This window comes from Erythrolamprus reginae, chromosome 3 (genome assembly GCF_031021105.1).
Source record: "Erythrolamprus reginae isolate rEryReg1 chromosome 3, rEryReg1.hap1, whole genome shotgun sequence".
Taxonomy (NCBI): Eukaryota; Metazoa; Chordata; class Lepidosauria; order Squamata; family Dipsadidae; genus Erythrolamprus; species Erythrolamprus reginae.
This window is the reverse complement of record NC_091952.1, coordinates 84,510,138-84,527,831: the sequence shown is the minus strand read 5'-3', so window position 1 is coordinate 84,527,831 and position 17,694 is coordinate 84,510,138. Positions and strand designations below refer to the sequence as shown.

The 17,694-nt window shown below is 36.6% G+C and overlaps 1 protein-coding gene across 2 annotated transcripts in view; it reads right to left on the bottom strand.

Annotated features, from left to right (window-relative positions):
• Positions 1 to 17,694, bottom strand: part of ROR1 (receptor tyrosine kinase like orphan receptor 1) — a 231,913-nt gene that overhangs the window by 54,111 nt on the left and 160,108 nt on the right. Inside the window, exon 2 of one of the 2 annotated variants that reach the window (XM_070746072.1) lies at positions 10,845 to 10,916. The exons of the other annotated variant lie outside the window; for it this stretch is intronic. Within the exon in view, the coding sequence (XP_070602173.1) occupies positions 10,845 to 10,916 (72 nt within the window). The remainder of the gene's footprint in view (positions 1 to 10,844; positions 10,917 to 17,694) is intronic. 2 annotated transcript variants of the gene reach the window in all.

Here is a 17,694-nt window from a genome sequence, read left to right as displayed (position 1 = left end):
GCCTTTGTGTATATGCAAAGGGTTTTTTTGGTAAGCCGCGGTGACTGGAGGGCCGTTTCAGTAGCGTGAACTGCCAATCATTGCTGCTGGTTTGGCAAACGGTAGTAAATTTCCGCTATCATTTTTAAAGAACTGGTCCAAACTGGCAGCAACCCACCACTGATTACTCGACTATAAAAGAATAGCCCTATACATGCAACTTTGAAATAACCAAAGCACACACGAGGTATAACATTGATTTCTGTCAATCATTCCAGTCAAGGTCCTCATTTTGGATCAGTTCTTCAAAGCCAGGAAGCAGCTTCTTAAGGGCTCAGAGCAGTGTTCCCTCTAATTTTTTTTTGGGGTGGGCGGAAAAGTATAGTGTCTGAGCGGCAGTCCCTTCGGGACTGAGCGGGACAGAAATAATAAATAAATAAATAAACAAATAAATAAACAAACAAACAAACAAATAAAAAACCCACCCTGTTTTGCCTGAGAGAATTTCAAAATAAAATACTGTACTGTGTGTCTATAACAGTGAGCTCATAATAGGGCAACTCTATCAATATCAAAATGCCACTTAAATAGTTGAGCTAGTTTCAAACTAGATTTTGATTTTCTTTCTCTCTTCCTTACTCCCATTCTTTTTCTTTCTCTTTTCCTTCCTCTCTTTTTTCTATCTGTTTCTCTCTCTTCCTCTCTCTCTCCTTCCCTCTCACTCTTTCCCTCTCGGCTTCTGGGCAGGTTTGGAAAACTCTGAGTTGATGATGATTTTTAAGTGAGCGATTGCTCACTGCTCAGCTTAGAGGGAACTATGGCTCAGAGCATTCCCATTATCAGGGATGTTGTAGCTGATTAAAGGCTTTGGAAAATGGATCTATAGTGCCATGGAAGTTATTAATGTATAGTAGCTGTGTTGATTAATTGAACGTAATATATCTGATTTTCTGGTCAACCTTCTTTTAACCTTTTCCTCCAATTTCCTTCCTTTAAAAAGTAAGCTGGTGTGCTTCAAAATAAATCACTTGTCTCTGGCAACATTTTTATTTACAATAATTCATGAGGTCCCACGTGGGCCCCCCATTTACACTACCGTTTATTCTGCACAGTTAACAGCTTTGCTGCCTCTCCCTACCCAATCTCTCCCCAAAAGCTATTTGCCACCCAGCCGACTTCAAAGTTAACAGCAACTCAAAGGGTCATGGGATAGCCATTACTGGAACAGAAGTAGAATAAGTGAGATTCACAGTAAAGATTTTTTTTAAAATTTAATAATTCATTTTTTAATGGCATGCAATAGTACTTTTTAGTTTCTTGCAATTGTGTATGAAAAGGTCTAAGTATGACTGCTTTGGATCTAGCTAATAAAGGAGACTTCATTTGCCATTCATGGTGATTGAATACTGGCTGTTTGCAACGTACTTGGTTGTCAAAAGATGTCACAGGATTTATCCAAATTTTGACTTGGTATGCACATGTTCCTATTTTGGATCCTGCTCAATAAAGGCATTATTAAGATAAGCCTATATTATGAAGATTATAATACTGAAGCCATGTAGGTACTATTAACTTTACAATTTTAGAATAACAGTAAAACCAATTTACTTAAAGTAGCTATGAACACCAGCTTTGAAAAAAAGTTACAAAATTAAATCCAATCTCATCTTTTCTACTGAAAAATTCTCATTATCTTCTTTATCTCAGTGGATTTAAGGATAGTAACTATAAGTCAGAGTTAACCTTCAGTTTCTATAAACAGCATCCATCTTTTGAGACTTGATCTTTACTAAAAATAGTTTCATACAACCTTTTAATATAAAAAAACACTGTTAGACCATATATAGTAACAGCCAAATGTATTTTTTTAATTTGTTAAAACAATTTTCTCCCAGTCTTTAACTATGGTTGTCGAATATTAACCCTCAAGTGTTCTTCTTTTGAATACCTTAGTTGTAGTCACTGAACTCTGTTGACAGACCTTGATTGTGGATGGCCCGTAATGAACTTTTAAATTACTTGAGATAATATATGGAAAACTCAGTTTTAAATATATTTCTATCTTTTGACTGGGTGCCAATGCAAATACTGAAGATTATAAATTACCTTCAGGAGTTTAAGAGTACAAACTGGAGACACAAAATATTATACCTAAATGTTAAATTGGTATATTGGGGTAACTTTGATGGAATTAATGCATATATATGCATAATATGCTGAACTTATTTGAAACTTTTCCTTCTTGCTCTCGTTGAATGGGAAACATTTAGATATCTCATTGTTCTAAAGTATTGTTCCCATTAAAATCTTTAAATCTCAGAGTTTGGATGTGTATACTTTTAACTATCTTAAGTGTTAAAGTCTCCATAAGAATTGTGTTTTTATGAAGAATGTTGTTTTTACATGATCACATTTGTAGAACCTCCACCAACCTATTATTATTATTATTATTATTATTATTATTATTATTATTATTATTATTATTATTATTATTAATTAGATTTGTATGCTGCCCCTCTCTGTAGACTTGGGGCGGCTCACAACAATAACAAGAACAATGTAAAAAACAAATCTAATAATTTAAAAAACACTAAAAACCCCATTATTAAAAGCAAACACACACACAAACATTCCATGTATAAACTGTATGCTAAAATCTGTATGCTAAAATCTTTATCCTTCTTGATATACTCCAAATGTACTGAAACAAAAAATACTAGGAAGTTACAGGACTTATAGTCAGGATTAGGAAGACAGCCCAATAAATACCGTACATTTTTCTAGGAATAATTTTTATACTTAGGTTTGCACTATTAACTTTGCTCTCAATATCTTTTTAATGAAGTGTTTCATTAGCAACTGCTTCAAAATTGGACATCAAACTTCATAAATAAGTTTATTTTATTTTATGTTATTTATTTCACCATTTATATAATCAACGAAGCCACTATATCGACAACCAACAAGCTTCGGATTCCAACTATTCAATGTGGATGATGGGAAGGAAATCCTACTTCACTACTTCTACCACTACAGTATATATGCTATGACTCTATGACCGTGCTCGTAGGCAAAATACAAATGCAGTAAATAAATTGTCTGCCAAGATTTGAAAATCAAAAGCAACTGAATCAGACTCCAAGATATGTGATCTGTACTGAAACAGTAATACAACGTAAAAAGTATATTAATAGTTAATAGTTCACACAGGCTGAATTGTTAAAGGTTGTCACTGAACGTATTTACAGAAATATAATTCATTTTTACGTCAAGGCTGCTGTGCTGATCAGATAAGTGTATATGCATCCGAAGCCAGGCAGTATTTCTTGTGTGACATCATTGTGTACTACAGCAATTGTTGTGGTTAATGCACAATTATCTCAGCTGTAGGGAATTAACAACGCAAACAGTAGGTTTTGGATTAATTTCAATTTTAATGTTTTAACAAGTAAAATCGTAGTTTTTTAAATGGCACAATTATAATTCCTCACATTAAAACGAAGTAGCATGATATCATTCAGCCTTAAAGCTAAGGTGTATGAAATGAAAAACTATCAAGAGATCAAACAGGCTCTTGCTTAATTGTATTTAATTGTGTGTGCAGAACTGGTAGAAAAGCACCCAGATTGCTAACATTGCATCAGACTTAATAAAGAGTGTATCTGTCCAAATTGCTACGCTTGCAGGGGCCGCATCCAATGGTGTATTTTGATGGCCCAATTCCAAGAATGGAATAGGATCTGCCTAGGTAAACAGGTTTCTCTTCTTTCTTCCAGTTTCTCAAATCTGCTCTGGAGAGATGTACATGTTGGGTGAGGTGAAGTGAGAGATATGAGCACGAGGGTGCATTGCAAGAAAGAGGAGTCCCTTCATATCATTTTAAATACAGCTACATGGTCCGAATTTCATTTCATTCCCAAGCACAAGGCAGGATTTTTCGTTTAGCACAAATGAACTAGAGGCAGAAAAATGATTAGTAACAATAAGGTAACAACCAATTAAGGGGGTTCACATGAGTAACAATGTTCCTTTTATTCATTTTATAAGAGCAATCTGCATATTTTACAGTCAACTTTTTAAACAATTCCTTCTCTTAATGCTAAAGATAGAATAACATTTCTTTTTTCTCCAACTTTTTCTAGACAAATTTATCTGGCTGACTGCTAAGGTTAACCCTTCTTCTAGTTATCATTGCCACTTCAAGGGCCAAATAGGGTACAGTATATTCAGGTTACCCATATGGTTTCATATACAGTGTTCCCTCGATTTTCACGAGGGATGCGTTCCGAGACCGCCCGCGAAAGTCGAATTTCCGCGAAGTAGAGATGCGGAAGTAAATACACCATTTTTGGCTATGGACAGTATCACAAGCCTTCCCTTAACACTTTAAACCCCTAAATTACCATTTCCCACTCCCTTAACAACCATTTACTCACCATTATTGCTGGTACTCACCATTGAATAGTGATCCTGATATTTATAAACATAATTATTTATTAACAATAATTATTTTTTTTGTTATTTATTTGCAAAAGTTATTAGTTTGCCGATGACGTATGACGTCATCGGATGGAAAAAAACATGGTATAGGAAAAAAGCCGCGAAGTATTTTTTAATTAATACTTTTTGAAAAACCGTGGTATAGGCTATTCGCGAAGTTCGAACCCGCAAAAATTGAGGGAACACTGTAGTTGCATTAGGTAAACTCCAAGTAGAGGCTGTGCTCCCTTGCCATCCATGACATAACGTTAAAAGGCCACGTATGAGAAATATTCCTTTCTTTTTATTCTTTAAAATCCTTAATTAAAAAGGATAAAATGCAATGTGTGTTGTGTGCTCATGTTATATATTGAGAGAGAGAGAGAGAACACAAGAGAGAGAGAATAAGAGTGAACATTCATTCACACTAAGAACTGGAGTCTCCAACATCTAAAACAGGAGTCCCCAACATTTTGGACCTCAGGGACCACCAAGGTCATAATTTTAAATCCCGCGCACCTCCAAATTAATAATTTAAAATCCCATGGACACTAATTAATGATTTTAAGACCCACAGAACAACAAAATGAATTTTTTAAAAGGATAAATGCATTTGTAAAATAATGATCATTTTACTAATATGAAACACGCCCATTTAATATAACAAAATTATAAATTTTTTAATTGTAATAAAATCATAAATGCTTAATTAATCATAACAAAATCTTTAAAGGTTGTTTAATTTTAACAAAATTATTAGTTAGTGTAATTATTAAAACATGATTCAAGCTTATTTGACGGTGTCTTGTTTATGTTGTTGGGAAAGTCAGTCCCAAATTCCAAAATTGTAACTGTACTCCCTTCCCTCCCTCTCCTACCATCCCTTCCTCCTTTTCTTTTCTTTCCTTTCCTTTTCCCATTCCTTCCCTTTTCCTGCATCTGGGTGGAGCAGCTGCTCCGGGATGACAGAAGGTTGCGTTCTTCCCACAGCTTCGTCCAAGGGTGACATATATGGCAGGTATCATTTTACCCAAGAGCGAGGACAGCAGTTTCAGGGAATGTTGTGTTGCCCCAGGACTTGCTGAGAGAATTCGGATATACTATATTGTTGCTCCTGGGAAAGATACATCATGCACTCCAGAGAATCAACAATGGCTCCCACGTGGGTCAGTCTAGTGGTGGGCAACAAGTGGCTCTTGTCTGAAAAGAGCACCTGTGGTAGGGGGAGGGATGAACGGAAGTCTTATGGGTAAGGGAAGGGAGAACCTTCCTCTTCTCTCACAACTCGATCAATAGGGGGTCTAAGGCTTCCCCAAACAACTGTTGGCCCCTTAAGGAGGTGGACGTCAGGTGGCACTTATGGTGTGTGTCCGTAGACCAACTGTGCAGTCAATGCATCCTCCTGGACACAATGGAGGCCCCCATGGCCCTGGCAGTGAAGTGGGCTGATTGTAGGGTGGAATCAGACGTGAACTGGACTTCAGCCAAACGTTTGTTGAGGTCTTGGCTGGCCCTTAAGTCAGACACTGGGAGACACTCCTGGATATGCCGCAGCCACCACCACAACATGCGAGAGAAAAAAGAGGCAGTGGTGGATGCTCGGACGGCCCAGGTGGCCGCCTGGCGAACCTTCTAGACTAGAGTGTCCGCTCTATACTTTGGTCCTCTGGTCGCAATGACTCGGACTCGCTCGGCAGATGGGTGGAAGAATATAAAGCCGAAACCAAGGCGCCAACAGGAGGCAGATGGAGATGCTGTGGTAGGTCAGGCACATTGTTAAAATACCGCTTGTCAAAATGAGGGGGGAAGGGTCTGATGCAGGACAGCTTCAACAAAAAGAGGAGGGGCAGGAATCACCTCAGCCTTATATATATTTGTGTTGTGTATGTGTGTGTGTATGTATATGTATGTGTGTGTGTGTGTGTATAGAAACAGAGAAACAGAGAAGACTGACGGCAGAAAAAGACCTCATGGTCCATCTAGTCTGCCCTTATACTATTTCATGTATTTTATCTTACAATGGATATATGTTTATCCCAGGCATGTTTAAATTCAGTTTCTGTGGATTTACCAACCACGTCTGCTGGAAGTTTGTTCCAAGGATCTACTACTCTTTCAGTGAAATAATATTTTCTCACATTGCTTTTGATCTTTCCCCCAACTAACTTCAGATTGTGTCCCCTTGTTCTTGTGTTCACTTTCCTATTAAAAACACTTCCCTCCTGGACCTTATTTCACCCTTTAACATATTTAAATGTTTCGATCATGTCCCCCCTTTTCCTTCTGTCCTCCAGACTATACAGATTGAGTTCATTAAGTCTTTCCTGCTACGTTTTATCCTTAAGACCTTCCACCATTCTTGTAGCCCGTCTTTGGACCTGTTCAATTTTGTCAATATCTTTTTGTAGGTGAGGTCTCCAGAACTGAACACAGTACTGTATTCCAAATGTGGTCTCATGTCTTTTTCTTAAAGATAAATGTTTTTAAGTCAAAGATATGCAGTTAGTCAGTCACTTTATATTCTGCTTCTTATTAGCCCTTTCTTTGCTTTTTAAAGGTCTATTTTTTAAACCAGAAATGTCAGGATATCTGCAACAGAAATGTACAATAAACTGTGTCCCTTGGCCTACTGATCTATTAATCTTTCAACTAAAGCCAGAAAACTGGATGAGCCATGAAAAGGTTATTATATATCGTTACCTTGTGTATAATGGTCAGACATTCATTATCCTCACTGGAGTTTAAACAAAGGTGGTTGGAGGAATCCGAGCAAAATCCAAAATAAATTGCACATTTTTTGAAACACTTTAGCAGCCTGGTGACTTTAGTGACTTTTGTTCTATGACCTTCACATTTCACACCTATATTATCCAGGAATCCACAGTTGAAAAAAATATAAATTCTCAAAGAAGAGAACACACACACACACACTATCAGCTGAAAAGCAAACAAAAAGAACTAATGTCCGGTAATTAAAATAATTTTCAAACAGTCACAGTAATTTAGTTCCTCAGCTACTCATGGGATCCCACAAATAAACTTTTCTAAAAATGCTAGTTCCTTAACAGTCTCCTAAGTTACAGAATTTCCCTAGTAAAATGAAACATTAAACCTTGTATGAATATGAAAACTGTAATTCTACCGTCTTCCACCAAATGTATCAATGATTTTAAGAGAAAAATGTAAAACATAAATAAATCTCAAAATCATAATAGAACTTGCTTTATTAGGTTATCTGGTCCTCTTCAGATGTGCTCTATTATAGCATGTATCATTCTCAATTGGAAGACTCTAAAATTTTGAGACACAGTCCAGTTTCGAGAACCTTGTATGAAAAACTGCTCTTGTGTGCCCACTGTCTTGAGTGGATGAAATTGCAGCAATGACAAAGGAACTAGTGACTACAATATGTAGTTTGAAAAGTTATTGCTCTTTTTTTCAAAGTGTCACAAAACATAAACTATTGATCGAACTAGGAAAAGCAGTTGCCGAATATGAAAGGACATCCAGAGTTTATATAATGTGACCTATATACAATAGTATAAACTTGCTATTCCCTATTAGTTTGAGAATGCAATAAGAATCATATCCTTTCAATCAGGACATTAAACTTTTGTTTTATTTTATTATTTTTAAATTTCATTTCCATTTATTGCATTGTATTGTACTATACAGTGATACCTCTGTTTACAAACTTAATTTGTTCCGTGACCAGGTTCTTAAGTGGAAAAGTTTGTAAGAAGAAGCAACAGAAATGTTGGGCTCAATTGTGTCATAAGTTGAGAAATAATTGTAATAGATTTTTAATTGAAATCAAATACTGAAATTATTTGGGGAAATGATTATTTGTACCAATTGTAATAATGCCATGAAACTAAATTTTCATACACTATGAATAATATACTTAGGTAGTTGTCATTTTTCATTTGTGGGTAATGTCAGTTACTGTGTATTATTTCTCTTTGAACCTTTATTGTCTGTGCCAAAAATAATGATGCTGAAGAGAAACAAAAAAGGATTTCTAGGGATATGGGGAACATAAAGTATAATATAAAGAGATGAAACAGACTGGTCCTGTTCTTGCAATACATTACTCTCAAAATTTTAAGGGTGTCTTACAATTGCCTGAAAGTTGAATTGCTATTTAGCAAGCCTAAATAGAAAAAATAGGGGGGAAATAAAGACAAATTCCTTGTGTGTCGAATCACACTTGGCCAGTAAACAATTCTGTTCTGTTCTGTTCTATTCTATTCTATTCTAATTCTACTCTACTCTATTTATTGTATACTTGGAAAAGGACTCAAAGGAAAAAATGAATAGAATCACTCACAGCCTGGAAAAAATACCTCTGCAAACAACATACTATAGCTAATGAAATGTTGCTAATTCTATGAGCTAATAAAATGTTGCTAATTCTGTCAACAGGAAAGAGGAGAAGAATCTTGACACGTACTTTGCATTTAACACGTCAACTTTCTCCCAAAAAATAGCTTCCCGTCATCTTCCAATGAATTTTAACCTCAATAGATAAAGGTTAATTGACTACCAGATGTTCTTATACAGTATTCCCATCTGGGGTAAATCTGGCTACTCTTTTCATTCTAAGTCAGCAACAATTTAACAAGGAACTGTAAGGGTGATTATTTCTGATACGTATAAATTATAAATGAACATAAATAAAAAGAAACTTTTGTAGTATAAGTTAATGCAAGTGAGGATTGAGAACCAGAAAGGCACTTCAAATTCATATAGCTTTATGACCCATAAGCTCTGGACATTAGGATTCCAGCACTTATTGACCATAATAAGATGGAGGCAGGCAGGAGGATCTGCCTCACCTCAGGGATTTATATAGTTCTGTAAGATTTCAATGGTAACTTGCCTAACTGAGCTTTGTGGAATAATGCTCATAAGCAGAGGTCCCCAAACCTGGCAACTTTAAGACTTGTGGACTTCAATTCCCAGAATTCTCAGCCAGCATAGCATTCTCCATAGCATAGCATAGCTGGCTGGAGAATACTGGGAGTTGAAGTCTACAAGTCTTAAAGTTGCCAAGTTTGAAAACCTCTGCGCCTACAGAATTGTTTTGAGCAGAGGTCTTCAAACATGGCAACTTTAAGACTTCAACTCCCAGAATTATGCTGGCTGGAGAATGCTGGGAGTTGAAGTCTACAAGTCTTAAAGTTGACAAGTTTGAGGACCCCTGCTCATAAGGGAGGGTAGTCTACATTCTATCCCAACCAGTAGCAAATACATTCACTGAAATACCATTGGCTTATGACATAAAGAATATATGAATGGATTGATGAACCATATTGAATAATTCCACTGCTTTGCTTTTGTGTTACCTTCCTTTGCACTTAATGTGCACTAATCCGAGTAGACAATCTCCTTAGGCAGCAAGACACTAAAACATATCCCAAGGACTCTGTCTAATTTGGACACATGCCTCTCTGCTCATCCATTGAGAAAACAACGTGACTGACTAGATAACCTGAGGTGATTTATGCCAGAACTAAGGAATGCATGAAAGGTTCAGGTATATTGTAACCTAGAATTACTACCTAAATTGCTGCTCACTTTGTCCTACTGACTACTGAGGTTGGTGTGTTTACTGGAGATATACAATGCCCAAAGCTGACCAGCTCCATAATGTCCTAAGCTGTCAATGATGACATTTCACAGGAAAACTGTGGCAAAAAGATTTTGATGGGTACCATGAGAAAAATATAGCGTCAGAGTGCCTGCCATTTTATCTAATCCTTAAAGATTATCAGAGCTGTCTCATCAGTGAGTTATAACTGTTCATTATAGATAGGCAACGTAAAATTCCAGAAGCTTAAAGCCCCAGAAACACATGCTTAGATAGCAATATTTAAAAGAAACAGATATACGTTCATCCATGAAAAATATCTCACAGAATGTGACTGTAGAGTAACTGGTCCTGTAGTGTGTTCAGTGTTCTTTATTAGTGGTTTCACAAATCCCGAAATATTTTGCATTCTTTATCCCAAGCCATAACGGCTTCATTCCAAATCTCATACTAAAATCTGCATGCAAAGCAATTCAGATTAAAGCATGTTCCTATTGGATCCAGATTCCAAGAGCCAAAAGATGAAATGTCAGGTGGGTCATAAACTGCTATAATTCACATCCTGGCTTTAAAAAAAATCCCAAACATATGGAATGTGTTATTCGTAGTAAAAAGGGAAATCCTCACTTCAGAAATAACAGACATGAGATGATAACTTGGTTCTGGCTTTCTCTTTTGCCTCTAACTTTACTAGCAGATTTGCGCATCACTTTGCAAAGAGAGACAGAGAGAGAAGGAAAACTTACAGTGTTTAAAATCTGAAATGGCATTTATTTTCTTTTTTATTATTTACCTTTATCTACTTCATTTGACATGTTCCAATTTGGTGTAGGTATTAAATCAGCGGTAGCTGACACATTTGTTCCTGAAAGAAAAGAGAAAAAAATTAACACATAAACATTGTATAAACTAGGGAATATAGGACTCACATATTTTGACACGAGAATTTTGCGTATCAAAAAATATGCTCTTCTTGTTTAGATCACATGAGTATGCTGTATTGCCAGAATTGTTTAGAAGGTACAATAAATGCAAATACTTTTTATTGAAAAAAAATCAATGATGTTGGGAAATTTCATGATTGTTAAAAGAAATAAATAGGTAAATATCTGGAATGGCAAACAAAGTAACTTGGGAGAGTTCAGATTTTTCGATTTATTTTTGGCAACAGAATACTACTGTGGCATTTATTAATTACTGTGTGTTGAAAAAAATGAGAATTATAGAAATGAAAGAAAAAAATGCAATTAGTCTTTCAGTTTTAAAAATGTAATGAGCCATCTGAGAGGAATTCTAAGAATGGGTAGAATTGGCTCCAATAATATTGGCCAATACAGGCACCTGGGATAGGAATGATGGGTGGATTTCTTCCTACACTGGGAAATTTAACTACAGTACACCAGTCTAAAGCTTCTTGGAAGAAATTTAAAAGAATACTGATCTGTTGGACCTTGTTTTTTCAACACTCGATTGCTGATTCTATAGAGCAGTGTTTCCCAACCTTGGCAACTTGAAGGTATCTGGACTTCAACTCCCAGTTCATTTTTACTGTATGTTGTGTATTTTAACAATAACTTATAAATCTATACTTAAAAATCTGAACTTAGTTGCCCAGAGTTGCTACGATGAGGGGTGATCACATAAATAGATAGATCCCAGGACAAAGAAGTCTGTTACATGAATATACAATCAGATTAGTTACAAGGCCATTACCATAAACACCCTGGTGAGTATCTATTGAATAGGAGGAATAAGTTGTGACATGAAATCCCCAGTGTACAAAAGTATTTTGCCATTAAATAATCAACTATTTGGTAAGGTTTACTCTTTCTCTCTTTGTCACCCCTGTTCTAGATTTAGATAAATATCAGGGGGGGAAATGTCACAAGCAATATATACAATCTGCTAGTTCCACATGAACTGTCTTCGACAATTATATCAAGGATCCAAGTTTTTTGAAAACAGATATTTGCTTTTGCTTCTGACTTTTTTTACACTTTGTATGATGATGTTAATACCAAAAGGAAATTGTATGATGGCTAGTATATTCTGTAAGACATTTTGTGACTAAGGTGCTACCAAAATTTTTTGTGGATTTTCCTGCAAAAAGGAAGGAGTAAGGTAGCTGGAAGCACTATAATTTATACAATTTGTAAGAACCTATGGTACAGGTCTTGTTTAAGTAGACATTCCACTACTACAGTCTTCTACTAATGTCTTGGACATTAAATAGGAAGTAGGTCTGATCTATATGCATCTCTAAAACTTTAATGGGTTCTTCAATTAGGATTATAGAGTTTTAAATATAAAGCTTAAAAAGTCTGATATAAAGCAAAACAAAAATAAAACTGCAACCCTTATTTGAGAACATATAACCAACCACATTAGGATTTTCATCAGGTATTATGAAGCATAGCAGAAGGTTATATTTTGCTTAGATTTTTGTTTCAGACTGGAATGCTTTGCACAGGAATGAGAACACACACAGAGCTACCAGTCTTTTAAAGCTCACAAGCCTCCTCAAAGTGTGAGTAAGTTTGGAGATGTGCTTTAGTGGATGAACTCTGCAGTCAATCATTCCCGAAATACACAAAAAAGAGGTACTTGGCAAAACTGCACTGCTTTTAAACCACACTGCTATGTCCTTAATCCACACCAGGTGTGAAGATATTAAAAATGCTGAGGGCAGAGAATATAAATGCTCTGTGAGTTTTTATGCTCATTTTATTTATATATTAAATCAAATTACTATTGGTAGCCTACAGGCTGAAAGTTGAAACACCCATGGATAGATTAAAATCCATCAAAACCATCACAACAATGATAACAATAACTTATATCAACACCCACAAAAAAAACTAACAATATAACAATTAAAAAAAACAAAAGAAGAAATTGGGTAGACACCTATAAAATCTGCTAATGACAAAAGTTGGGAAAGGTGGCTAAATGTAAATGAAAGATGACATAGGAAATTCTAGAAAGGATTGAGCAATAACCAAAATGAATATGATGGAACTTAGCACACAGAAATATAAAGCTCTGCACCACAATGGGGAAACTATAAGGCATGAGTATAGGAATTGGGAGACCTGGCTTGGTTGTATTATCTAGGTGTACTTATTGACCACAAGTCAACATGAGCCAGTAGTATGGTTCAACTGCACCACTTTCATCAAGTGTATTAACAGAAGTACAGTGTTCAGTAATGGGAAGTAATTGTTTGCCTTTGGTCAGAATCTATTTGAGGAATTGTGTCTAGTTCTGACCACCAAAGTTCAAAGGGTTAGAAGCAGTGGTGGGATTCAAAAGATTTTACTACTAGTTCTGTGGACGTGGCTTGATGGGCATGGCAGGGGAAGGATACTATAAGATCTCCATTCCAGAAGGGTACTGCAAAATCCCCATTTCCTCTCGATCAGCTGGGACTCGGGAAGCAAAGAACAGATAGGGGTGGGACCAGTCAGAGGTGATATTTACCAGTTGTCCGAACTATTGAAAATTTTTGCTACCAGTTTTCCGCACTACTCAAAAATTTTGCTACCGTTTCTCCAGAACTGGTCAGAACCTGCTGAAACCCACCTCTGGTTAGAAGGAAAAGTAAAAGGAAATGCAAAGCTGAACTATGAAGATGATGAATGGTCTGGAAATACAGTAATTGTTTAAAGGGACTTGGTAGGCTTAGTATACTGAAAATACAACAGAGGAGAAATGTGACAAGTCTTCAAATATCTAGAAAGCTATCACTGAGAAAACAGAATAGTTCTATTATCTATTGTTCTGCTACTACCACAAGAAAGTAGGTATGGGAGAGAAACCAGGGAAAAATGTGTTAGCTGTCAACCACTGGAACAAGTTGACACATGAAAAGGTGAGTTCTCTTTCTTTAGAGACCTGTTGAAATCTGAATAGTAATCTGTTTTATCTAAACCTGGATGGCATTTTCTTCAGAGCTTCTCTAGTGGATTCTGCAAGTTCTACTGGAGTTGAGTGTAGATCAACGGTGACTTTCAGTTTTCACCTAAACTTTCCTTTAAAAATAAAAATAATAAAAACTTTAGCTCTTCTAGTCTGTAGAGATTCTCATTCATTCAGGTCATAGTTGTCCCAAAGGTGCTTTTTTAGGAGTCGACTGATAACTGTTACTTACACAAGGAAGCCCACAAGTGTCCGTGATACTCATGAAAGTGGAGCTGTTCTCATACACACATGCATATACACCAGTTACTCATGTGGCCCGGTGGCCAATAGGTCGCAGTGGGCTGTGGCCTACAGGTTGGGGACCACCTGTTCTAGAATACAAAATGTAAAAAAAAAAAAACCATTGCACATACTGGTTTGCTAGTTCATATTTGAAAAAAATATCTAACCAGTAACAAATACCGTTTGGAAATGGAGTACCTTGTTTTGGAAGAAAGTGATAACTGACTCATTAAAAAATAAAAATAGGATTTTAATGGACCTGAGTTAAGGCAGTAGTGGAAAAATACTTGGAAAAAAATAGTGATAGCTACATGGCAGTTAATTGATATTTAAACTCATTATCTGTACAGTATTGTTGAGGCCTATTTTTTCTGGCAGAAAGTACTGTTGTGTCTGAGTGGCATTGAGCGGCACCGAGCACAAACAAATACATACATACATACATACATACATACATACATACATACATACATACATACACTAGCTAGCTAGCTAGCTAGCTAGCTAGCTAGCTAGCTAACTAACTAACTAACTAACTAACTAACTAACTAACTAACTAACTAACTAACTAACTAACTTAGTATAAATCTATTTTAAGCTTACTTATTTATTTTATCTTCAGCCAGCCATATTCCTCCTGGGATTTGAACCTGCAACCTAAATGCCAGTAGGTTGGTTCTAATCCCATCTTGAATGGAATATTGTTCAAAGGAGGAAGCAGCAACAGAAAAGGCTTACTTTTGTGTTCTAATGGAAACACACTGCTCTTAAAAGGATGCCTTTTCTAGTAGATATTATTGTATGGGTGAAGATGATCCCATTTATACTCAGTTCCAAAAGCAACAGGTTTTTAAGGTGACTACCAGCACTTTTAATTGTACTGGAATCTGTCCTCCACCAACAGATGGGTTTCCAAATTTTGGACTAAATGCAGCTTCCAAACAGGTTTCAATAGCAGCATCATTACAGTAAATTTTATGGAATGTGCCATAGTACCAGCTGATATGCCAGCCAAATCTTGACAAAGACTACTTCAGAAACAGCCTGTCATTTCAGTAGTAGCCAAAAGTCTAAGACAACTTTATACACCTGCTTCTTCAGAGAAAGAGCTACCTCTTCCAAAGTTACCATTCAATCTTATATATTGCATATAAATCAGTAAAGTTCCTAGATGGAGGCAAATGAAAAGCATTCCGTTGGAAAATTTGCAATTCCACACTTTTTCGCGTTTCTAAAAGCAACAAAGAATAGCACATTTGGAAGCTGGTCGTTTTAAACCATTCATTCCTAACCTAACTCTCTGCCTTCTGGGAATTACCACATGCAGAGACTGGAGGCCTTAATCGGTCGCAAAAGCAGAAAATAATCTCTCTCTCCTTACTCGGAAATGTTGGATAAAGACGGAGAGCAGGAATCACCACCCTGAGTCAAGACGCTGCTCTTACTTGTCATCATTCTCAGCCGGCTCTCGGGGAATCTCAAAAGGCCGGCGAAACAGCACCGTTTTGTCCAAAACCGGGGTGGGGGACAACTTAAAAGTAGTCCCAAGGAAGCCTCTCCTTGCACCTCCCCACTGCAGAAAAGGGCAGGCAGGCAGACAGCCGGCTGGTCACTGCAGCGGAACGGATCGGGCAGCTGGCCTGACGGGCAGGGAGAAACGGCACCTGGCTTCACTGTGCAACATTTAAAAATGCTGTTCGGAAGTCTAGAGTTGTCTGCGCTACAGCGCACTGCGCACCTTAGAGGGAACAGTGATTTGACACTATAGTAATAGTGCAATTCAAATTATTAAAAATATGTTGCTCTAAATTTATAGTTCTTTTCTCTTCTATGAAGAACATCCTTTCTCTCTGTATGCTATTGACTGACACTTGCTCTGTCAATGTGCTTCTTAAAAAATTATTATGTATTGTTGTAACATAGATTTTGTGATAATGGAGATAAGTATCTTATATAGTGCCTAAGACTTAACTGCAAGCAATTCAGCAAACAAACAAGCTGACTAAAGCCAAGGAAAAAAGGTTTTCAAAACAAAACAAAGAATTTAGGCTTCAGATTTACCCACTGAGAAATAATAACTGAGACATATATACTGTAACAATCTTAAGGCCAAGTCTGCCAGGCCTATTATCTTACCATATTTTTTGGAGTATAAGACACACCTTTTTTCTCACCAAAAGAGGGAGAAAATTTGGGTGTGTTTTATACTCTGAATGTACCTTTTTTTCAAAGCCTTTTTTTTCAGCTCTAACAGGATACTATCTTTCAAGTTCTTACCTTGCAGGTTCTTTCATTGTTACTCTCCGCGAAGACTGTTTCCCCAGTGCTAAGTCTTTGCGGGCTTTTTTTCATTGCTCTACTCTACTTGCTCCGAATGTTTCTTTCCAGCCCTAACCAAGTGCTAACGATGTTCTCAGCTCTTCCCGGCTTGCAAGCTCTTTCAGTGTTACTCTCTCCGAATAAGATTTTTTAAAAAAATAATGTGCTGAAGCTGACCAGACTAAGGACGCTAGCCAGATGAATATCTGGCAGGCAACCACCACCCCCATTTTCCTCCCTAAAACCTAAGGTGCATCTTATACTCCAAAAAATACAGAAGATCTTTCTCGGCCCTATTAAAAATGATGGATCTGTTCTCTAGTGTCAAACAACAGGATATACAAGTTAAGGTAGCAGATGGAGAAATACAAATACTAAAGATGATACAGTATGTTGTACTGCCAAATATATTTCAATGTGTTTTGAAGAGAATTATCTTTGTTATGTCAGGAGAATATTCCCACACAAGCAACATTCAAACATTTGGGACCTGATTTGATACATGCACATATCTTTTTTTTCCTTTATGAAATGTAAAAGAAATTATACTTATAGCGTGAAAGTGAAGTAAATAGTCCTTTCTCTTCAATACAGTAGTCCCTCGCTATACCGCGCTTCACCTACTGCGGCTTCACTTCATTGCGGGTTTCTGAGGAAGTCGATCGGCAGATTTAAACAGCCCGCCAAACTCAATCGGCAGGTTTTTTTAAAAAAAAAATATCTAAAATTGTAAATACTGTATTTAAATACTGTATCTAAAATAAATACTGTGTGGGAAGGGTTTATAAACACTTAAAACAATGAAAACTTACCAAACAATTACAATATAAATACTTAAATAAGTACTATCAGTCGATAAATTCCCCATTGCGGATTTCACCTATCGCGGCCAGGTCTGGAACGTAACACCAGCGATAGGTGAGGGACTACTGTAATCCCAAGCATGGCCCAATTATACCCCTTACTGTACTCATTCTTCTTCCCAAGAAATTATTTGATGCTTTACAATTTTACAATTTACACTAATATCTCCAAGATAAAGGAAACATTGCAGGAGGCTGGATCATTCTCCTGACATACTACAAGTGTAAAAACTGCAAAAACAGAGAGCCAGAATATAT